General features: G+C 38.1%; 1 protein-coding gene across 7 annotated transcripts in view; it reads right to left on the reverse strand.

The window, feature by feature from the left end:
• The window catches only part of AMMECR1 (AMMECR nuclear protein 1), a 98,124-nt gene that overhangs the window by 26,098 nt on the left and 47,466 nt on the right, over positions 1-24,560 (reverse strand). For 3 of the 7 annotated variants that reach the window (XM_068204933.1, XM_068204936.1, XM_068204935.1), the window contains exon 3: positions 13,925-14,035. The exons of 1 other annotated variant lie outside the window; for it this stretch is intronic. In XM_068204933.1, coding sequence (XP_068061034.1) covers positions 13,925-14,035 — 111 coding nt within the window. Of the gene's footprint in view, positions 1-13,416; positions 13,521-13,924; positions 14,036-24,560 lie in introns of all 7 variants that reach the window. 3 more of the 7 variants (XR_011004120.1, XR_011004121.1, XR_011004122.1) reach the window with 2 other exon arrangements.

The raw sequence follows: 24,560 nt of genomic DNA on the forward strand, positions 1-24,560 counted from the left end.
ACAGCTTGAGCAACATTAACCACTCAAATCCCTAGGAACATAAAAAGAAAACTCTAAAATTCTTTACATCTCTGGCACATCTCTCAATATTGACCAAAGAACATTATTTTACCCCAAAACAGATACAGAAGTCAAGACAAAAATCTTTGAGGCCACATAATAGCTGAGTTCAACTCTCATTTAAGCAATTCACAAAATATTGCTCCCCCTCTAAAGCTGGATTCAAGCCATAATTTTACAAAAGAACAAATTAATGAGGTATTTTTAATTATGAACTTTGAAAAGACCTCATCTTAAGTACATACAGGAAAACATTTCTAAATGTGTCAGTAATGTAGTTATATATAAATACAGGAAGATAATTTAAACATTTACATCTTCAAATGCCTGCAGCTTGTAAAAAAGAGGGTCTTTTTTAATTATGCTGCTGACATTCTAGAACAAAAGACTACTTCATTTTTTCAACATTTCTTCTCTCACCAGAAACTACCAAAATATGATAGTTGAATTTTTATTGCTCAGTTTCAGTACTGTTTGCCACAAACACTGAAACTGTTTTTCGATCAGGACTTTGAAATCACAGTGATGGACAAATTAAATATACATAATCAGGTTAAATATAAGGAAAGCAAAAGGTATGGTAGATTATGCAGTAAATCAATTCAGAAGGACAAATATTGCAGAATCTCAGAATAGCTCTGAATGTGACCCTAAAGATCATTTCATTCCAACCCCCTGCTGTGGGCAGGGACACCTTCCACCAGACCAGGTTGCTCAATCGTATTTGCTTATGTGAGGTGTTGCAGTAAATGGTTCACAGAAAAAGATTAAGACAAGAAAATAAGCTGAAATATGAAGGTATTAGCAAATATAGTCTGAAAAATAAAGGTGACAGGATCCAGTCTTGAAATTCTTCAACAAACACAAAAACCGAGAGTAACCCAAGGTCCACACTGCCTTACAGACTGGAATACGACCACTCAAAATACAGAACACAGATTAATATCCTGGCCTGTTTCCCAAATGTGTTCCATCAGTATCACAACTCAACTTGGATTATGTTCAAACCAACTGGTTTTTAGCTAAACACAATCTCTTACACATCCTGCAAGTACATCTGCAGAGTTGCAGATCTGAGTGCTGACAGTGTAGAGGATGATAAATGAGCTCATAGCGTCTTACTAATTCTGTGTTTTTATAAATACAGTATAAGATAGGCACAAGATGAGTCCCTTGTGGCACATCACAAGTAACAAGACCTCAGGGAAAGAAATGGTCCCTCCTTACTTCATGAGACTTTTGGCTTCTAGGCACTTGCTCCTGCTATCATGAAACTATTCTAGAATGCAGCTATCAGAATTGCTGCATCAACACAATTTCATTCCTATTTAAGGCAAGAAAAAGGCTTTTTTCTGTTCATTTTGTACGTGTGCAGATTTTTATTTCATGTATGAATCTCATTTGCAGATCAAGCTATGATCAAGCATGAATAGAGTATGCTTTAGATACATAAACACATTTTATGTATCTGGAAGGTTTGCTTCCTGAATTTCCTTCCCTCTACCTTCCACACATAAAGAAGTTGTCTGTAAGCCATCTTCTTATTCTCCTTTTAGCAACTCTGCCACTTCTCTCTCGTTCATGCGAGTGGGTCACGATTTCATCCTTTTATTCCTTCCAGATTCCTGTCACAATTCTGTCTACTTGGGGTGGCACGTTCTGTACCACCTGCAACCTACTCAGCTTACAGAACTGCCTGGATGGGGCACTCACAAACCACTCTTATCTAAGGTCAAGATGCCCAAGCAACAGAATGTTTGCAAGCTCAGCTAAACAGTACATTCAGTTCCAAGTCTGACAGCTGTCACTCTGTATGTTTTTCACTCTAAACCAGCTTTTGAGTAGCAAATAAAAACAGCTGAAGTAGAAGGCAAAGGAAGTTCTGAAATGAAGGAAAGGCAAAAGGTCCAGGTTAGGCTACATCTGTCCACAGCCTCAAACTTAACTCAAGTATTCAAGGAATGCATTTAAATCAACAGCATTATATACATTTGAAAAGTCTGCTTAGGAATTAGATATTTCAAATCACATCTTCTTAGAGAAACTACAGGCCAAATTCTTCTGCCTTGGAAGGTAGTAGAGTTTTGCCATTCACTGCAGTAAAGCCTAAACCAGGAAAGGACTGTTCTGTCCATGTGTCTATTCAGCTTTTAACTACCACAAACATCTTGCATTGCCACATATGTTTAACTATGGGACTTGTACCAAGACCAACTGAAGCCCAGCTATTCAGTGTTAAATGAGGATACAGTGGGGACACACAAAAAATTGGTTTAGTCATAATTGTACCATTAGAGATACAATTCAACACATCTATCTAAAGCGGGTAATACTTAAATGGAAATAGTTTATCACCTTTTTAAAAAGCGACTCATGAAATGTTTCAACTCCTGAAATGTCAGGAATGCTTTAGTCAAACACAGACTTGTGAAATCATATGTAACAGCTCTTGGAAATTCACATTTTTGTGGGAAAAAAACCAAAACCATGCATTGTAGACTTCCACAAACCTGAAGAGTGTTTTCTGAGCAACAAACCAGAAAGTCACCCTTTCAGTGACTGAAAAAGCTGAGCACACAAAGAGGGGTGGCCCTGGCAAACGAGGCTGCATGCGGTGCAGAGACCTCCACAGACAAAGCACAGCTGCTGCTCTTTGCAATGAGGGATTAGCAGTCTAGGTCAAAGGAAAAAAGCCTCTCTGTAGCTAAGTGAGCAAACTGCAGAATGCATCCTCAGCACAGATGAGAAAGGGCCAGCTAACCAGCTTGCAAATTGTGCAGAAGTTTCTGGAACAGAAACAAAACCAGCATCAATTTCTTCTTCTCAAAATATTTCTGGTAAAAAGAAGTGATGGCCTGCTGTAGAACGGAGGTTACAATGACCTCTCAATTACTTTAAAATTACATTTCTCATTTTCCTTCTTTGTGTTCACTTATATAACAAGCATTTTTTCTTCATGGTCAAACGAACACATTACATGTGGGGCTTTAACAACAATACCTGGAAGTAACTGGCCTAGAGATAACACAAGCAGCTCTTTTAACTGTAATTAAACAAGAACTGAAGCTGTTAAATGCATACACATATGGACACAGAACTTTTTTTTCCATACAGACATACCTCTTTCAACGTTTGTACAACTGAGTCATATCATATTTTGGCTTTACATGGATGCTTCAGTTAAATGGGATGTAAGCCAATATTTGAAGAAAATACTTGCTTAATCTTTTATTACATACTATATATATTTTATTCTACATCATTCACTTTAGCAACATTAAATGAAAGAAATGAAGAGTCTCTTGAAGTAAGAAATGCTGTTTGAATGTACCAGTGTGAATGTATTTCTAATCTGGCTTTTATTTATCAATAAAGCACTGAGAATGTTACTCACAATTAGGCTGGTATCTAAAGTAGCAAATTAATTGCATGTTACAAGAAGCTTGACACACCTGTTGCAGTTTGTGGTATTACAGACGTTATAAAATTACTTGAACTAGTAGTACCAGAAATTTGTACTGTTCAAAAGAAAAAAAAAAAAAAAAAACAGGATCTTTTTGTATTTTCCCCTGTAAAATCAAAACTAAGTGAATTCCAATGAACTGAAAAATACAGTAAAAATAAAAAGTCACCTTTCCTTGCTGCTAAAAGTTTGCAACACCTGGTTTCATATACAGACTTAAACCACAACTGTTAGTAATAGCCAGGATCACAAAGGGCTCTTTCACTGAAGCTGGGGTTGCAGCTTCTGACAGATGAGAAGTTCCCAGGAGCTGTGCCCAGGCTCAGCAAAGCACTTCTTAACATCTGCACCAGTTCCCCAAGTTCTTGTGGGAGTTATTTATATACTGTACTTCTCCAACCTGAGAGACTGCTTGCCTGACAACTGACCCTTTAATGCAAGTAATCTGCACTAAGAAATAAAGATTATACCATTGCACTGGAACAGGGAACCTAAATTTAAGCATGTGAGCTGACACTTTGTAGCCTACGTATTATATTTACGACACAGGCACATGTCACCATTCCCCCACAGAAAATATCCTTGCTTGAAGAACTGAGTGTTACCAGTCCTACGGAAATTTGTACTGATGGCCAAAAAAAGCTCTTCTCCACCATGATCAAAAGCTATTCTCCACATGTAAATTACAACTATATTTAGAAAAGTTTTAATTGAAAGTCTTGAAAACTCAAAAGTAGGAATCTTTGAGATTAGAAATATTTTTGGTTATACAACAAATATTTCTAAGTAATGGTTTACTTACATACTTTCACAGCAGTAGATGCTTTGTGAACTGCATCAACACACAGTTATTTACAGAGCTAAAAAAATAATCAAAGTACATTCAGTTTGTTTCTAAAATAAAGGCTATCACAAATATACACTCATTTAGAGTGTATATAGCACTCCATACATTTTTCTAAGGAGTACAGTTGAAAATGGCAGAATCTGAAAAGTGCATCTGCAGTTCAAAGAAAAGAGACAAGCCTGGAGTGCTTCTGTTCCTAATTTTATTTTTTAAATTAATGTTAGAAAAGAAAAACCTGGTTATTTTTGGGTAAGTATATATACCCCTTACAATGAACTGGGGATGAACTGGAGTAAAACTCCAGTCACTTGTAAACTATGAAATTCAAGAAATATTTCAAGACTTTACTGTGTGTTGTTTCTCCCTCCCCACTCTGAGGTCACTTGCTGACAAATACACACATGATATAAGCTGAAATAGTGCAGAGTGATTTGGCCTCTAAGACTTTAGGACTACCTCAGAAATGTGCTTAACTTCAGATGTCCTCAGACATTCTTCAGCATTTATATGGCTGCCTGTGCTCCAGCAGTGGATAGGCTATTTCTTCTTCTTCCAAGAGCTTTTCCACCATCTTAACTGCACAGCTCTTGTAAAGGACATAACTTCTTTCTTCCTGGTGTCAACACGAACAAATTTTAGAAACAGGTATCTGTCAGTGCTATTAAAAATTCCAGAAAACACTGCTACAGTTTACAAGAGCATTCTAACTCCGATTACTCTGATCTATGGAAAATGGTAAAAAACAATTTCAAAAGCTTCAACACCTTTGTGTTAAAGTGAACAGGGATAACAAGGGCTTTTGGAGCCCAGTTCTCCACACCCAGTTTGTGCTATTTCTTCTTTATAGTTTTAAAAGGAAGCATCAGAAAACACCTAAATGGAGGAGGTGCTGACAGACTGAAAACTTTAATAGAGACTCCTTTCCCACAGTGCCTCCCACACAAAGCTGCAGAGTTTAAAGATTTTAACAGCTTGTAAGCATGAGACAATTCTTTTTCCTGTGACCTTGCCTAATCTCTGCTAACTGGTATTGAAACATCAGATTTCAGTAAAAAACAGTTCCTTGAGCCAAAGTGTACTTCTACTGGGCAAGCTATGTAATATATCACAGCTGCACCTCAATTCCCAGAGTCTTACTCAGGATGTCTCATCTTTAGTACATATAAGCACTGGCCAGTTTGTGCAGTGGGATGTTTCACTACCCTCAGAAGAAAGTTGTGGAAAACATCTTTCTCTATATTAAAAATTAACACCTGCCAAGCTGAGAACAGCCAGAGAGAAAAACTCACCCAGAAGCAGGTAATTTCTATGCCAACTTTTTCCATTATGTCCTGTTTCCAAATAGACAAATCCTTTCTTTACAATGTTAGTGCTCTGAGACACACTCCACCTTTGCCTCTGCTGTGAGCACAGTGCTATCTTGTATTTTGCAGCACTGGCCCATAGCTCAGCACATCTTTGCAGCACTTCAGCAATCAGTAAGTCACCAACAGTCTCAAAAGAAAGCAAATGTTATTATAGAAGATTTTTAGACAATTTTTAATAATGTTCCCCTTAAGATTATCATATGAAGAAATTAAAAAGTTGACTAAAACCCATGAAATACCAACAGCTACCTATACTAGTAAAGGAAAAGTAAGTTATGGCAATATAGAGCTTTGCTAGGAAAGCCAGGGTGGCCACCTCCCCTGGGAGGTGAGTTCCCCCACCTCCACCCTCCCTCCCAAACACTTCTGTCAAGTAACATCCAAAGACAAATAAATATCTGACTTAGAACCAAACTCGTGTTGCAACTCAACTAGAACTCTGTCTTTGAACTTACAGGGCATGCATCATTTTGTTCACATAATAGGAGACTGTGTGGGAAGAATATGAAATGCAAGATCATCATGGGAAAGACTGGAGTCACAAGTGACATGGCTCCTCCCTGAAACCCATCCGCAAAGTGTGAGTAACTGCTGGATAGCACCAGTTCAATCAAATTCCAGCAACATCTGATTTATTCCAAACAGCACAAGTTACATTAACTAATGAAAGTTATCTTGCTTGAGCATGTCTTTTTCTAAGCATGCATTTTATAAAAGTACATTTTTGAAACTCCCAATTTTTAATGCCTGTCTTTTAAATAAGATGATGAAATAAGTATTTCAAATATGGCCATTTCCTTAGTTGCACCAATTTCTACTGCTGAGACCTTAAACTTATGACAGTAAGTTTAAGTCTCAGTAAAACCCCCTCTAAACTTCATTGAGCCATTTTATACAGATACAGCAATTTTGTAGTAAACTTTAATTATAAAATTTATTTTTCCTTGATTTTCAGATACCTTTCATAAACAGTCAACTCCAAAGTAAGTTCACTCTACAAAACACAGTAATGCATTGTCCTGTGCCAAAGCATTCATATTCTATAATTCAGTTTTCCCAGCAAAGCAGTAAAATAGTTATCAATATTTGATAATCCTGAAAATTGAAAAAGCTTTGGGAGAGCATCATTTATGCTCTCCTCTCTTCATAAAGATAATAATCTAAGGACTGTCCTTCTATTTGTGGCATTTTCCTTTGCTTTCTTTCAAGCAGTGTTGCTAAGGAAACAGACTCATCTACCATTAGGTCCAAGGGTCTAGCAAGGTTTTTCTCAGGAATAATAGAGTAACAATTATAAAACCAGGGTTTTGTTTTGTTTTGTTTTGATTGTTTTTAAATAAAGAAAAATATTAAGGCAGAATCACTACATTCTCAACACAAGCAATATGCAAAAAACATGTATTCCCTAGGGCATGCTCCTTTCTTCTGAACAAGACTTTCCTTCCTAACAAAATAAGGAGAAGTATTTAACCCATCATTAAAAGAAAAATTTGGGGTTTTTTTCACTTAAAGAGCCAGTACAGTATTTAGCTTTGCCCTTTGAGAGAAGGCAGCAAACAGCTCTGTTAAACAACAGTTCCCTGAAGTAACAACCTGGCACTGTGTACACAAAACCATTACAGACCTATTTACTGAACTGACTCACACAGAGTAACTAAGTCTGGCTCAATAAATTCAGATTTATATACTTCATTTGGACTTTCTGTTATTGTGGGTCTACACCACAAACTGCTTTACTTATAAACATATATTCCACTAGAACAGATCTTAGGATTTACCCAAATTAAAGTGCTTGTTATTTGTGAAGTCAGTGTCTACAAGCAGACTCAAAGCAACTAGCTTTTATTGGCTCAGATAAAATTTAGAAATATGAATAACTCCAAGTTTCAGTTAAATCTCATCTATATACAGATGATATGGCAGACAAATCCAGGAGCCAGTACAAAATGTCTGTATGTTAAAATAATTTTGCCTCGTTTTCAACAGAGGTAATCAATAGATACTTCAAGATCACAGTGCTAATACCTTAATTTTATATTTTAACAAAAGCATTTTTGAAAACAAAAAAGAGTTTTAAGATCCAACATTATTAATACCTCTGGAGGGCAACACCATCATAAACATATACATATCTATATACATCTTCTAATTTGTAAAGTGAAGTTGAATGCTGAACTGCCTTAATATACTTCAGCCCAGTTCTGACTCGGAACACATATGTGCAACAGATTATGTGCTACATACCAATATACATGTGTATATAACAAATGTGTTCAGTACTTATGTATTTCCAAATGTCTTTCAAACACAGCTTTGGCTCAGACATCTCTTTCTTTTGCTAAGGAGTTCTAGTGATATGAAATTGCTACAAAGTGATGAGAATAAACCCCTTCCCTCTGCTGCTGCCGGGCAGGTAAGCAGAACCTGCCTTATACTGGGCCCTGGGTGATGCCCATGTCACAGCAACATTATCAACCACCAACCCAAGGGGGCCCAAATTAGCAGAAGAGCAGTCCTGCAACCTCTTCAGCATTCTTGACCTCTCCTTAAGCCAGGGAGCCTCCCATCCTTGGTCTGTGGGAAAAGCACTCAGTACACCCTCTTAAGTGTCATTTTGGCACCCCACTTCCTCCCTCCCCAGGAATGTAGGATGCTCTCAAATCACTCCTACAGAACCTTGTAATGCAGTAAGGAAATATGATAGTGTAACTGAGAGTTGCTTATGCTGGAGATGTTTAGCCTGGAGAAGAAGAGGCTTAGGGGAGATCTTACTGCTCTCCACCTGCAAGGAGGCTGTAGCAGGTGGGGTCAGCCTCTTCTCCCAAACAGCAAGTGACAGGACAAGAAAAAATGGCCTCAAGTTGCACCAGGCATCATTTAGACTGGAAACATTTTAGGAAATTAGGAAACATATTTTTCATATTTTTCCATATTAGGAAACATTTTTCCACCAAAAGGGTTGTCAAGTATTGAAACAGGCTGCCCAAACAAGAGGTGGAGTCCCCAGCCCTAAAGGGATGTAGAAGCCGTGTAGATGCGGCACTTGGAGACATGTTGGAATGTTGGGCTTGATAGTGCCGAGTTAATGGTCGGACTTGATGACCTTAAAGGTGTTTTCCAATGTAAACAATTCTATGATTCAACGTGACAGATGAGTATCTGAGGAGTCCTGGCTGACAGCATGCAGGGCACTTTTGTTCTTAAAACCTAGTAGATTATATAGGTTGAACCCTCCCGAAAAATTTTACCCTTCATGACTGCAACTTGCTGTTAAGTGGGAGGTAGGAGTTACTCATTCCAGAGGGTTACTGCCACTGGCTTCTCACATGCTCTGCGCTACACAGTGGCTGGCTGTTCACTCAACTGGCCACAGAACCTTGTTAGTACCTCTGGCCCTAAGCACCTCTTCTCACTTGGAGATCTGTGCCCTCTACCTCAGGAAGGGAACCTTGAGAGCTCAGAGGAGACCAGCAGGCACCAGCTTTTCACAGACACATACAAATGGAAAGGAAGCTCCCTGGCTTTAAAAACAATATTCAACATAGAAGAACAGCATAACCCTGGTGAGTTCAGGATGTCATGAACCTACACTGCTCTCTGCAGAGTTTAATTACAAGTGTGATAATGTAAGCTTCATCTCACAATTACCAGGCATTTTTCCAATGATGGCCACCAGACAGTGTATTAGCAGAATTTTAAAAAGCTGACTTTCAGCAGCGGTATACTATAATCAAAGCCAAAAGCAAGACAGCCTGCCAAGTATTACCAGTGGGCAACACAGAATCAACAGTATGCTCTGAAACATTATATGAAATGTTAATTGCACAAATTAATTCAACCTATGACTTCTGTCAATAATGAAGGCCACAACAGCTGTCAAAAACGTGTAATTCCCCCAACTCTGCAGTTCAAAAAATTGCAGTCAGATGAATGAGTAATGCTTTGCCCTGGATCAATGGTAATGACTACCTACACCCACAGCAACACTGCTTAAAGGTGAAGGTTTTAGGAAGTTATGGGACTGATTACAGGGTTAAAGTAGTAAACTCAGCTGAATACACAAAGGAAGTTGTCCTGTCTTACAAAAACTTGTCACTGGTCTTTAGCAAGTACAGCCAGCATCAATCTTAATGTGATCAGTTCTTAAATATTTTTCAATTTCACCCCTTAAATTAGCTTGCTGTACTGCTGTCTTACAGTTGGATGGTAAAATTTGGAACAGGAAGAAAGGGTTAGTGTTTTTGAGAGAGAGCAGGCAGTATTGCAGCAACAAGGACTGACTCTTGAAATTGCTGACAAGGACAGAGCAGTACTTGATGCCAGCAGTAGCCAAATCCTCATATGGAATGTACACCCAAATTCAGTTATGAGAAAGTCGGGTTGTACGTTTCATTTCCTTCCATCTCGTGCTTCTCATCCCAAGCTTCTCTTTGTTTTCTTTTCTTGATCAGCCACATCTAAGCTGAGTGTCTGACAGCAGTCCTGTTTCCCTCAGGTGGAATGGTAAGTAGAACACACAACAAAAAAACTGATTACATCATATAGTCAGTAGAGACAGGTCTATTAGTTAAAGGAAAGTGGGTTAAACCCAGTTTTCAGCCATTATGTTAATACACTTAAGCCTTGGAGTCCTCCAGTTTTTCTTGCCTACTTTCTTCTGGGACAGCAGACTCTGCTGTGTAACATCTCCCTTCACCTGCCTGTTCTCTATCTCCCTCCCCAGTGACATATTCTAGCCTTGATGGGTTAAACCAACACAAAGTTAAAAATTCATGCACCTATACTTTTACATCCAATAGGCATAAAATATTACTTCAAATTCTATGAAATAGATTAAAAACTAAAACAAAGAACTGAAACCATTTTGTTTAGTATCTCAAGTGTATAAAAGCAGGAGTTTAAAACTTCAGTGCCAAAACCTAAGTCTTACTGCTGTACAGAATACATGAAAAGTAATTTATCAACCTGTTATGAAATTCTGTGGTAACCTGCTTCCAAGTTCAGAGTATTTTCCTGAAGGAGCTGTAAAACATAAGGTATTTTTCATAATCTGGACTGGTTTATTTTTATGCATTCAGGTGGGATAGTCAATTTAACACATTCAGTCTAAAGGACTATTTTAGCCATGGTAAAATTCCTTCATTCTAAAATGTAACATTCAACACTGTAGAACATTTGGACATGGTTTACCTCTTAGTAAGATGAAATACAAATCACCAAGTCTGAATCTCTCTCTCTCTCTCCATAAAGTTCTGTAGAAGATTTTAATAATACATATCCTGTGTTTCACTGATATAACTGCAGAGAAAATTGAATTTAACACGTAGATTTTATAAGGAATGCAGTAATAGCTTTTTAAACTATGGGTATTCTCATTCCTCCTCAGAACTTAGGCAGATGCATCCAATTAACGATGAATCATTCCACATAAATTTCCTGTTTAGAACATACTGGCAATATCAGCACAACAACCTACACAGCTCAAAATGGTCACAGATCACCACCATTTTTGGTTCCAGACCTAAAAAAGTGTAGGGTGGGGGTGTCCCAAGAAAGAAATTGTTCACTCCAGATTCCTAGATGACCTATCATTATGCTGCTTCAAAGTAAGTACACTACTGTATGCAGATAGAGAGGGGTATCCTACACATATGGATATGATATACAGCCAGAGAGCACTAGAAATAACAAGACTTATTTACTGTGATCCTAAGGACTATTCAGCATATTTGCAATAAAATCATGTGTGAAGGCAATTGTGGATATTTTGATTTCTAAGCACCAGGGCATTTAAAAACAGCTGTTCTTTTGTACCATTTTACTGACTGCAAGCTGGGCCACAATTACACAGAAAGTGCTGAAAAGAGTTAGAATGAATTAGACAAACAACCTGGTCCTGTTTATCCACGCTATATCTTCAAAATAACTGAAGAAAAGTGCCTACTGGTGTCAAAGAAAAATAAAGTCAGCACTCATCTGACTGCATTGTCAACTGAAAGCTTTGGTCAAGTTCCACCTTCTGCAGTAGAGCCCAGTCTCCTTCTACCTACTTTGTTGATAATTTCTGCATTTCCTGAATAAGTTTTTCCGTTTCAGGAATTGTCATGTCTTCTGCAGCAGCCTATTGCCCACATACTGCTGGGAGTAAGCTGTAATGTCCTAGTTTCTAATCCTTCCTAGGGAGGCCTGTTGAGCTCTAAACTCTCAAAGCCCATGGACATTTCAATGGTGCTTCTTTCATTCTTCAAATGCTCTCCTCTGGAAGCCCCACAATTGAAAAGACTGACCACAAGAAGGAAACTAATCACAGGTAACCCTCTTTTTCCTTTTTTTATATAATGACTGATAGAAGGGAACACTTTTTTTGTACATTTTCATATGAACTCTACATTTCAGTGATCATATTTGAAGTTTGGTTATTAAAAAAAAAAATTAAGCAACCTGGAAACATCTTAGGTACCATAAGCATAAAAAAAGATTTTAGGGAACAAAGTTCAATATGCACTAAATGTTATATTTTATTTTAAAGCAATTTATGTGCTTCTGAAGATTTTTTAAAAAAATAGGTTGGTATGTAGTTCCACTTTCCTCATCTTGAAAATTACTGATCTATCCTCTAAATAGCCTACTATAAACTTCCACAGCATGTGACCATCCTGTAAATACTGCACTGAAATTATTTCAGTTCCCTTTAATTTTCATCACTTTTTGTGTATTTTCATGTATTCACCTTCCACAGTTAGAATGCAGTGACAGGAATCATATAATCAGTTTTAAAGGTATTTAAGAGCACAGCCCTGTCTGATTTGTGAGAATGGAAAAATCTATGAGGAACAAAAATTATTTTCTTGAGCTATCGCCTTATTCCTAGCCTCAGGGGGAAATTTTCTGTACAAGCTCATTGTTCTTGATCAGGCACTGTAAAGCATCCACCTAAATGAAACACCCTTCAGTACAGGGAGAAAGCTGTTTTTCATTCACTTTGGCTCAATAATGGTTAAGATTTTAAGCCTTTTAACCCTTGACAAAGAAATTGCTTTGAATTTTATTAAAAAGTTCTTCTCACTGACCATTTTGAATGGTTTTAAAAGACACAAGCAGAAACATTCCAGAGTGCATAATAAATAAACTGAACACAATAAAGGTAACTAGGTCTTTCAGAAGTTTGTGAGGACTCCAGGAGATGAGCAGTTATCTTCTTCAAGCTCAGCAGAGAAGCATGAAAAGAACTTCAGGTTGCAACTAACTAGGGAGACATATAAGAAAGAACATCTCCCATTCTAATATTATTTAATGCCAGGATGGACAAGGCATTTTAACAGCAAAGACAAAGATCCTGTAATGGACAAAAGTCTCAAATCTGAAGTGATCTGGAAGCACTAATTATTTTAAGTAATGACAATTTTAGAGGTCTACACAAGCCAGAATGCAGCTTCTATTTTAAAGCACAATAAATCTACTGTAACTGAAAGGAACAAAATTCCATTGATTCTTTAGAGAATAAACTTAGGAAAACTCTTAGAAAAACAAGTAGAAAGCTTGCTACTAGCTCTAGTGATAAACTTATTAGTTTTCACTCTATGCAAAGGAAATGGAACAATATTAAGGTGAATGAATTTAGGTGTAGATCAAAACATGAAGATTATGCTGCCAGGGAGTGAAGGATTATCATCACTTACCTCCCTCATCCAGAAGCTTCCCACTCAGGGGCTGGGATGTATCTGAAGAGTAACATGTAATGGAAATTTGTAGCATTAAATTAACTGCAGCTGATTGGAAGCACCTGATGGAGAAGAGGTGAGAATACCTGCTGTTTTAGAAGTGTGAATAGGATAATCCCCAAATCTGACTTTCTGGTCTTCTGGCTTGACATTAACTACTAAGTTTAAAATTTGTCTGAACACTGGAAAAATACTGTAATAATCAGTTACAATAAGCTACTGGAAAGTAGTTTACAGACCAATAAAATGAGAACAGGCTCAACTTATGGTTTTTAACTGCAAGCATGGCCTCATGACACCAGCAGTCAAATATTCAGACAATACTCTCAGCATCAAAAGGAGACACAGGTTTTCATTGACCCATACAGTGACACAGCCAAAAAACCCAAAACAAACCAAAGCACACTTATCTCCTCAACAGACTAGTTAAATATGTAAGTCAAGGCTACAGAAAACAAATTCTTACCTAGTAAGTGTGTACTCCCTGAGTCCTGAATGCAGGTTCATGGCAGAAAAAGTACCTATGCATCCACGTAATCGTTTATCTCGACCGATCTTCCACGTTACAAACAGTGGGCTGTGGTAGGGAGGAAAAGAGAGACGTGATCACAGGAGCAATTTTGACATTGGTGTGAAATTTCAGGAACAGTGCCCTTCCATTTCAGGCAACAGGGGGCAAATCTCTAAAATGACTGTATCTGAACAGGACATAGCAGTGAGAAATGCCCTTTGCAATTCTTTTGACTGTTCTAGAAACATTGTTCATGTGATATAATAGAAAATAACATTACTGGAATAGTTTAAGGACAGAATGAAACTGCTTGGCAACAGATCCACTATGCTCAGTGTACCTTACTGTTACCCATTAACCTCCTCCCGTGAATGGGAAAAGCCTCACCTTAGAGATCTGTATATAAGGAACCCTTTATGGAAGAGAAAAATACCCCTGCCACACTAGCCATCCATCCTCCTGAGCACAAATACTCTGGTCCTAATACTGCTGGCTAGAAACAAATCCTTAGAAGACAACAAAATTTTGGAACACCCTCTAAACTTAAAAGAACTACCAGAGGAAAGGATACTTTCTCCACGAATCCCAAATTAGCGCTTAAAAATATCATAAATGACCAGGAGTAGAGCAAAATCTCTAAGATGAACACATGACCATGATAGTTACAAAGACGTATTAATAACAAAGAAATTCATACACTAAATTAATCAGAAAGAGGAGACCCATACAGCTCTTGGGGACCAAACCTTTCCTTGCCGTTCTAGAGATGTGCATTAATCCATACAGAAACAAGAGAAAACTGCACTAACTTGGATTTCTCAAGGGAGTGCACATGGCATCTGAATACCAAGCCTAACAAACATTTCTAATAGTGAGATGAACATGGATGTTTAGAGAAGAAAAGCATGTGAAATTTACTTTTTCTGGAAAGACGACAAATCAAAGTGCATTACATGGAGAAGAGCGCATTGTATTCTATGAGATCAGTCACTGCACAGAGTAGCACAGATGGGTGTAACTGTACTGGGGGTCCATACATAGGGATGGGTGCACCTTGGGACTCTCAAGGAATAGCTCATATCCCTTTTCTGCTTCCACATCATTAGCTTTGTCTGGTGTGGCACAAGATACTTGTCCTGTGATGGCAGAAAAGGATATGCCTCAGTCTGCAGCACTAACACAGCAGCATCCAGTCCTCTCCTAACTTGCTAAAATCTGTTATCACCTGCTGGTACAGCAACTTCCTCCTTACATGATTCAGCTGGACAAGTTCCCTTCTTTCAATGACAATGAATAAAAGAGGAAGCTGAAGTCATAGTTTTCTTTTGGATTTCCTTTTATTTCTTTTTTACTGCCACCCCCCTCCCTTTTTAAAAAGTTGTTTAGTAAGTACTGAAAAGCATAAAGCCAGCAGGGCTCATTACCAAACATTTAATAAAATGTGGGTTATTGCACTATTTTCCATTCTGATCAAAAACTGGCATTTTACTGGATTTTCAAGAAAGGTATCCCAGTCACCCTTAATAATACCAACAAAATTATTAGATTGTAATGGCACTGAAACTAGTCCCTCCCCTTGGACAGAAAAAAGCATGAATAAGACGCAAAATGGACTTCAGGATTATTCTCTTGACCTTTATCTTTGGATTATGAGATTTATTAGCTGTAATACACTTAGTGGAGGGCTGTAATTCAGGGAAACATATACATATTTACCTTCCTGTCAAAACTGAATTCCTTCTAAGGTGCATCATTACTGCTACCTTCAAAGGACAAGAAAGACCAGAGAACTCCACTGAATAACAAATAGACAAATAGTACTGAAACATTTGCATATACTTTGAAGGTCCTTGTAAACGAGTACCAAGACAAAATGTAAAAGTTATATATACATTTTTTTGTACTACTGGTAGTAGGAGTATAAACATACCGTTCCAACTGAGTTGGGTAAATGAACCACTGCTGGTAGCCATTATTACCATGCAACACAAAGTCTGACTAAATATGTTTTTCCAACCTTTCAACTTCTGTATTGCTCCCCAGGAACCACCAAAGGTATGAGGATGTCTACACAGGAAATCTAAGCCTACTGAACAGAATTACCCAATTACCATCACAGATGTCTTCAAAGTGCAATATAGACCACAGGTTCAGAACAGTCAGTGACCCAAGAGGATTCTAATTCTTAAAATTCATGAAATAAGGCTGAAAGAAACCTTCAGGGTTCCCGCTATTGTAAGGAGTAATTATATAATTCTGTTCATAAATGATCCACGTTCTACTGTCAGAAGTAGAAATAATGGAGACAAAATCCCCAAAATGAAAAATCTGAAGCTTGCCTCAAAATCTTGCTGAAGTTCAGAACCTCTGGAAACATTCCAATTTCCTGCCAAAATGTTTTCCCAGCCAGCTTGTACCTATCTATTCTTGTGCCAACATTGTCCTTTAGTTTAAATAGTTCTTTCCCTTCCTGGTTATTATTCCCCAAAGTATTTATAGAAATAATTCACATGCCTCTTCAGACTTCACTTTGCTGAGATGAGTGGGATGTGCTCATTCAGTTTCATCTCAAAGGGGACCATTCTATTCTGACCATCACATCTCTTCTCTACACTTTTCCAGTTTAAATTTTTCTTCTTGAACATCCATGTTTGGAACTTCAGACAGAATTACAGAGGAAGGCCTTGCATCTGAATCAATGCTTCCATCTCTGAACTAGGAACACTGACTGCTACTTTTTAGTACTAACTCTTAGAGCATAACACAAAATCTTCAGAGAGCATTTCTAGTCTTACACTAAGACCATAGAAAACCTGCTCACAGAAGCTAGACAAGCTATGGTGAGAAAAGACCGTATTTCTTACTAGTGATGTTATTTTGCTTTTTCTTGGCATCCCTGGCTTCAGCTGCCAACATATCTTCCTAAAGCCTGCAATTCTTTCCTTGTGTTCTAAAGCCAATAACCCACAAACAAACTTGCTATCTAACATAACTGTAAATTTAAAGCTAAAGTGCCAAACTCCACAGATATTGATGCCAAAAGCAGCTAAGTAAATTGGTTCATTTTCAACTTGAAAAAAAAAAATTAATACGCTACCTGTTTTTCTTTAAATAAAAAGAAGAGTTTTTTGAGCAACACATTATTAGACCTAAAAATCTTTAGTAAGAAGCAGAAAGGATGGCAGCTGCTTGGATTCTTTGTTATCCAGAGATGTACAGCAAGGATATGCATGGCATCCTGGAGTTCAGTCTTCTTTTTGCCCAAGGAAGTTTGAAGCCACATATCCCACAAGAATCAAAGAGCATACTGGGTGGAGCGATCTCACCTTTCTGTCTGGTTCCCTCTTGATGTAGTCAGTAAGCTGCAGATGTTGTTGTTTGTTAGTTAAAAAAAAAAACATTTACAAAACCAGACTTTGCACTTCCATGGGAAATGCTCTAATAATCAGCCTTAAGCAGTTCTCTTACTCAGTTAAGGATTAAGCATAAAAGCAAAACAGCTCATAGCTTGGAAGTAAGCTATCTTGAACCACCAGACTCGGAAATGTATTTGTTTAGCTTCTCATTGTGGTGCCAGGAACTTCTAACATGCTTGCTGACAGCTAACAGGAGTTTTGCAGAGCACCACCAAATATCAGTATTGAAAGATGGTGGAAGATGTTTCAAACCAAGGAACAGAAGAAAAGACTAAATCCAGACCCTTTGAAGCCCCTGTAAACATGACAATCAATCTTCTTTCATAATGTTCTACATTTTGATTTTTTTTGTTTGTTTGAGAGCCAAACACTGAAAAAGTATTTGTATCCAAAACTATTTACAGGTGTCACAGCAAATTCACAAGTAACATGAAGACTATAAACTCACCATCTAGACATTGCATAAATTACTATTTATCAGAAAGTCTTGCCCAGCTCTAATCTAAATAGCAGGAACTGTTTCAGATATTTGCTATGAGGTTGTCAGGCACTACCCCATGAAAACCAGCTGATCACGTAGAGTGTTTTTTCCTTTCAGTTGCGAAACTGAATTAAAGAGACTGCTGGAACACAGTGAGTTTGACCTGATATTACTTCCTTATATACAACTGCAGCCATCAAAAGGGGCATACATACACAGTGTCTCCTTGTCAGATTCTAAAACACATCCAACACCCTGAACACTGACCTTAAAGGCAAGCCAGAAAATGTGTGGCTGAAGCCCAGGTGCTTGGGTCACCCAACCAGGGCTGCCCATGTCAGACTCTTGCTGCTATTATACCCTTCTCATTAATGAAAAAACTAGGACAGCCCTATGCTTTACCTGAGCATTAATCTGTTAAAACTCCTGGAGAACTGGAACAATCCCCATGGAGGCCACAATGTAAAAACCTATCTAAACACTGAAAGCAAGCATCAGAATATTCTCTGATACATCAACGCTTAAAATGCTTAAAAAGTGTGCTTAGGGCACCGGTAATGCTTCACAGGCAAAATCGCCTAAACCATTTACTCACCTGTTGCTATATGTTACTGAAAATATTTAGACTGAAAGCAGAAGTCTGCAAGCTATTTTAGCAATCAGTCAGCTACCACAGTTAAGAGTCATCATGCCAATAACTTGCACTGACATCATGCAGAATGTACTGTTAAAAATATCTTCTTTTAATATAAAGCAGCACTAGATACAAGCTGCCTCTTATTTACCAAAAGGTGAAGGGCTCCTTTAAGTTCAGGTGTGGGAGAGAAAGCAAGAACCATGAATAAATTGGTCTTGTCCTGGTACCACCTGTATAAAACATTTCTCTTCCTTGTTGTGGATATGGAGAAAAAGAAAGGAGGGGAAGGTGAGAAGAACAAGGGAAAGAAAGAGTAACAGATAAAGAATATTTCTTTACTTTTATAAAAGATGAGTGAGAAATGTCTGTTTCATTTGAAGACTTCCAAGTAATAAAAAACTTGGAGGACTCTGAAGTGAAAAGGATTAAACTTGACGGACTGGGAGGTAAAATGATATTTAGATAGACATTTTAATTACAGTTATTTAACCATTACCTTTTATAACCACAGAAGGTAAGAAAGCCTCTACAGCCCTCATGTTACTTGACACCCAGAACTGTAGGATCTGACACTTTGAAAAGCTGCACACTCATCCCTCTGTAAGAGCAGAGTGCTTCCACTTCAGCTCTGAGGATCTCCAAGCTCTCACACTCCCAGGAAACATTTGGAACACGCAAAGGGGCACTGCCAGAGTTTTCCTTTTTGTTTCACACAAGTGAACAAGCTATTGCTCCCCAGTTCCAGAAATTTTAGGATTTGTATTCTTTCACACAAAGCTTACTGTGTCTTATTTGTGATTGTGCTACCCCTTCTGATAACACTAACTCTTCACATAATACTGTTTTCCAGCTAGAAACATCTGGAGGAAAAGGAATTTGAGTCTGTCACTGGAAGAGTCTGCTGTGACCCCTCCTGTACAGGTGCAGTGCCAGGCCTGTCTGGAAGCAGAGAGAGCAGCCTCCCTCCTCTAACTGATGCACTCAACTCCAGCACTGTCCAGGCTGGGGCATTTCCAGCTGTCACAATTCCACGAGCTAACTCTTATTACTCAGTATCAGCAAATACAGCTCAGGAGTGAAGGAAGGCAGCACAGCTCCCCCAATACCTTTATCAAGGGCACCTGCATAGACCTGCTGGAAGTACCTGGTTTGTGATGAAAGGGGAAACTTGGTGGATAAAACTGCAGAGCTGGTCAACAACCACAAAAAATCTGCTGTCTTTTTCAAACAGTCATCATCATACAAGCACACAATGTAGGGCAAGGACATTTTAGCTCACCAGATATATTCCAGAAAAAGTCTGCTAAGACACAAGAAAGTCAAGACAGGAGTTTATGAATCTCACAGGAGAATAAGAGAACAGCATCAGCCTTCCATCCACATTTATAAAGACATAATTTGGTAAATGCAGACAATTAATACATACAGTTTTCCAGAAGCCAAGAGAAGCAACAAAAGGAAGAAGTCAGTAGCTTCTCACAGGAGCCCAAAGCTCCCTCCTCAAAGGGAAAAGGCTCAGGTGCATAAAGACTGACAATCACAGCAATATAACCACTAAGAAAAATTGGAGAAGACAGAAAAACAGCAAAGCACAAGAAGAGGCACAACTAAGACAATCAATTTGCAACTTATGAATATAAATGAGTATAAAGGGAACCCCTACTATCCTCATAAAATCATTTCTGAGAAGAAAGAGAAAGACAAGGAAATTGTTTGCCAGCTACTTAAACTCAGAGACTATGGGAACATGTGGCAACAGAAAGAAACCCACACTTTAAGGTATTCAATTAAAGAAAGTCCTAATGGTAAGAAACATGAATGTTAGTATTGACTGCCTTCACCAGTGTATCCTCAAAGGCCTTCAAAAACTGGTCACTGTCAGGAATGCTGTAAATATATTCGATTCCATCCTTTAACAAGAGAAAAGATCAAATGGCCTCCTGATGTTCACTGCAGACTCCTTTTCTGATTTTGTATGATGAAAGGTAAGAGAACAAAGGGACAATTCACACATGAAACTTGTGTAAAACTGTGTGAAAGAACTGTCATTACAAATCCCATAGTAAAAAAAATAATCTGAAACCCCACATTCATGTTATACTTCTGTATGTTTCCTCCTATGTAGCACTACCGCAGAATTGAGCAGAGAAAAAGAGATATGCAATATTAACCATATTTTAAGGATCAGAAAGCATAATTTATTGCTTCAAGGAACAGAAGACTGAGTAGCTTTCTTGAGGTTCAAGGTGCTCTTCAACTTTTTCTGAATCCAGAATAGAAACCAGTTTCTTCATCTCAAGTCCAAAAAACATTCTAAAGTGAAAATTTAGAGAAGCCCATATGTTTTTCCTGTTCTGAAAGTCAATACAAAGAGCCTTTGGGGCTAGCTGCAAACAAAAAGTTGGGATTTTTTCACTACATCTAGTGTCAAAATACATGTTAGCAGCACAATTTGCTTGACTAGTTTTACACAATCAAAAAAAGAAGTAGCTACTGAGTAAAGTCTCAAACCCATTCCCCTGCCTGTGTCAAATCACATATACATAAGAAACCTCAACTGTCTAGGACAATGACATCATCCAGCAAAATCCACAAAGACTGGAGCACGTCAAGCATGGATTTCCCCAAACAGAAGGAAATTGATTCCATGATAACATTTTCCTTCCATGTGGGAAACATGCTGAGCTTCTTAAAAACAGTCTGTATCGCACTACTCCTTCAACACATTTAGTCAATGAAGAAGGTTCATTACTGCCACTGCATGGTGATCCCAAGACAATCACAACCTACTGGCTTCAGAAGTCAGAAGAAAGAGCTGCAATTTTTGAATTTAAAATACTATATAATTACCAAAAAGGTTATTAATTACTTCTGAGGGTACAGCATATTCTTTCACTCATTCTGAGGACTAAATAAATGAGCAACTCTTCCAACTACTGTATTTCAGAAATCAACATTTAGAGATTGATTTCTTTAGGCATATAAACCACTTAGTATATTTGGTGAATTCCCTGAAATGATTGTGTGCCCTAGAGAGATCAGCCTCAAACCTGAGCTGCTAGGTGTGAATTTGTTAGCAAGTTCTGCTTATCTAAGCAGCTAATCTTAAGGAAGGTCAGAAAGCAGCTACTATTTTAAGAATATCTAGTTTAAACAAGAGTGTAATCAGGGTTAAAAATAAAAGGACTGCTGCCTGGTCATTTTCTAAAGTGAACCTACAGTACCTTAATTAAGGTCACATTAAAAACGGACAAAAAGGGACAAAAACTCACAAGTACAGCCAGACTATGTGTCTGCTCCTTCAGCTGCAGCATCAGAGCTGCTATTCTTGTACACTCTATTACATGAGCTCAGGCAACATGGGGAGCATTCCAGGTAAGAGAGCGTACAAGCAACAATTTATAAGGGGATGAGAAGAAATTTTAGGTATGCTCAGACTGAATGCTCAGTCAGACATGACCAACAAAACATCAAAACAAATGAAAAAGTCATTATTTTGCACCTTCTCCCTTTGACTCTCAGAAGACAGCCCCTCAAGTTCATGAAACAAATTTAATTTCTATGACATATGTTCCTAAGTTTGCTGTTCGCTTTGCTAAAATACATATTTACATGTAACAAAACCCAGAGTGCCTCAGAAATCACACGTTGGTTATGCATAGCTTATTAAGCATTGCTAAAAAAAGTTTGAATATCTGCAGTTCCTTAGACTGCACTTTCAAGAAACAACCTTCAAAATCATTATGTTCTCCACAGCAATATTTGTCAGGGCAGTGGTCACTGAAGTCAGAGCACTGAAGTCTGCAGTCCTACAGCTCACAGCACACCTGGAAATTCCTCAGGATGGCATCTTCCTTACAGGTGAATTAATTACTCACTTCATTGCTCAGAGTTACTGATGAATCTTTAGGCCTGTATAACTTGTTTTAAGGTAAGACACTTGAATTGTCCTCTAAAACAGAATGTTTATCTTCCTCGAATTCCCAACACTATAACTTCAACTGGGTATGAATTGTGTTTGTACAAGGGACTAATGTATCACACAGCTGAGTATGCACACACTAACCAAGAAGACACACCAGTTCATCAGCTCAGACCGCTTCAAATCACAACACTTCAACAACGTTTCAACCACAGCTCTTGTCTACCACGAACTCCAAGATCATCAAGCTGTTTTATACCTCAATCAGGAGGTATCAGGTTTATACATCTGGACAAATGATAAACCATTAACTGAAGTAATCTAGAATTGAGTATCTTTAAAGCATCAAAGCTTAGGGCTGTACTTTAGTCACTAAAGCCATTTGTATCTCCAAGAAATTAAGATCAGGTTAAAATAAGTATCCAACAGAGATCCTTTGTAGTTAGGCCTGAAGGGATACATATAGACATGGCTATTTTGTTTAATTCAGAGGTGTTTCTTTTAAATTTAAAAAATAATGAATAAATCAAGCCTTAGAAATATTTCTAACCCATACAGCTGTGAAGAAAGCTTTCCAAGTATGACCCAAGTATTAGCCAATGCAGTATCACAAGGTTATTCCAGCTCCTTGGCTGCAGATCTTAGCAACATTAATGTTAGCACAGCTTTTATGTTTACTATTGCTTGTCAGAATCATCCATGCAACAGGGAAACCATTAGTCATTTCAAATTGAAAATACTCTTTGCAGTGATGAAGAACAGTGGCATGAAGCCGGCACTCAGACAAAACAGGGAGGGGAGGACATGATTAGAGAACAGATAGGAGGAATCAAAAAGCAAGGAAGAATAAAAAGGAAAATTCAATGCTCCTCAAAAGACTACAGAAGTGAAGGAGCTGCGGGGAAAGAGAAGAGTTTTTCACCTTCCTCTGAATGTCGAGTAGAATATGTCTCTTAATTTTAAATAGTAGAAGCTAACAATGTAGACTAGAACTACCAGAATGGGACAAAGGGTTACAGCCTCTTTAAAACACAGCACTTGTGATGCCAAGGATCCTCACCAGGGTATTTTCACAGTACTTTCTGTGATCATGCACACCATGATCCCCTGCTCTTCCATATTTACCTCTGACTAGCCGGGTTTAGCCTTCAAACTTCTGCTAATCCCATGCAACTCCTGACCAGCAGGATAAACACACAGAAACCTGCTCCTCAAAACCAACCATCTCTATGTCAACACCAAAAAATTAAATGACAGTAATTAATCAGCTTCGCTTTTTAAAAAGGCTTATTGTTCCCATAAATATTCTTTTCATTAAAGGTGCCTACAAGTCTCTCAGCACAGGTCTGGAGCAATGCAGCTTGAAGACAGACATCCCTTGACTATTTCCAGGCGAGCGTGTTTATCTGAGCAGTGCAGTGCCATACGTGGGAGAGCAGATAGCATGGCTCTGCACTTGGCCTAGATGATTCTGGCTAGATCAGGAATTGCTGAACTGTACACTGTTTTGTAACAAAGCCATTAACATGTAACACTCTTCTGATGAACATTATCACCCTCACACAATTTGACAATGTATTACAGAATAAACGTGTACTCCTGCCTCCATCATACTCTGAACTCATTACATTTCAAAACTCATTCTGCTCATTGTGCTCATTTCTGTATTCCATGTGTTTTTAGGCTTTCTTTCCCTTCCCCCACTCCCTTCATTTTCTCTTCCATTTCTGCTCTCCCTCCATCTTTTTCATACTTAAATCTCCATTTGCAACCAGTTTTTAAAAAAAAGGGGGGGGGGAAGAAATAATTAAATATTCAAGTTATTGTATTTCACATGCCCATTACAAGTCAGGGAGAAAGTCCTTGACCCTCACTAAACACGTTTCTATTTGTTTCATAAATTCTGGAATCTTCACTTTGATTAAAACTTCTGGAACATTCAGCATGCTCCCCCCAAAAAAATCAGCAAAAAGTTATGAGAAAGTGGGGCTTGAATTTTGAAAAGCAGACTTTAAGGTCCTTTGGAACTTCTCTTACCAAAGTAATGCTTAATCTTTCAAGACAGAACACATACTTATTAAATACATCCAGGGTAAGGACGGTAACTCCAGATAAAATTCTGCTCAAATGTCAGA

This window comes from Anomalospiza imberbis, chromosome 14 (genome assembly GCF_031753505.1).
Source record: "Anomalospiza imberbis isolate Cuckoo-Finch-1a 21T00152 chromosome 14, ASM3175350v1, whole genome shotgun sequence".
NCBI classification, from domain to species: Eukaryota; Metazoa; Chordata; class Aves; order Passeriformes; family Viduidae; genus Anomalospiza; species Anomalospiza imberbis.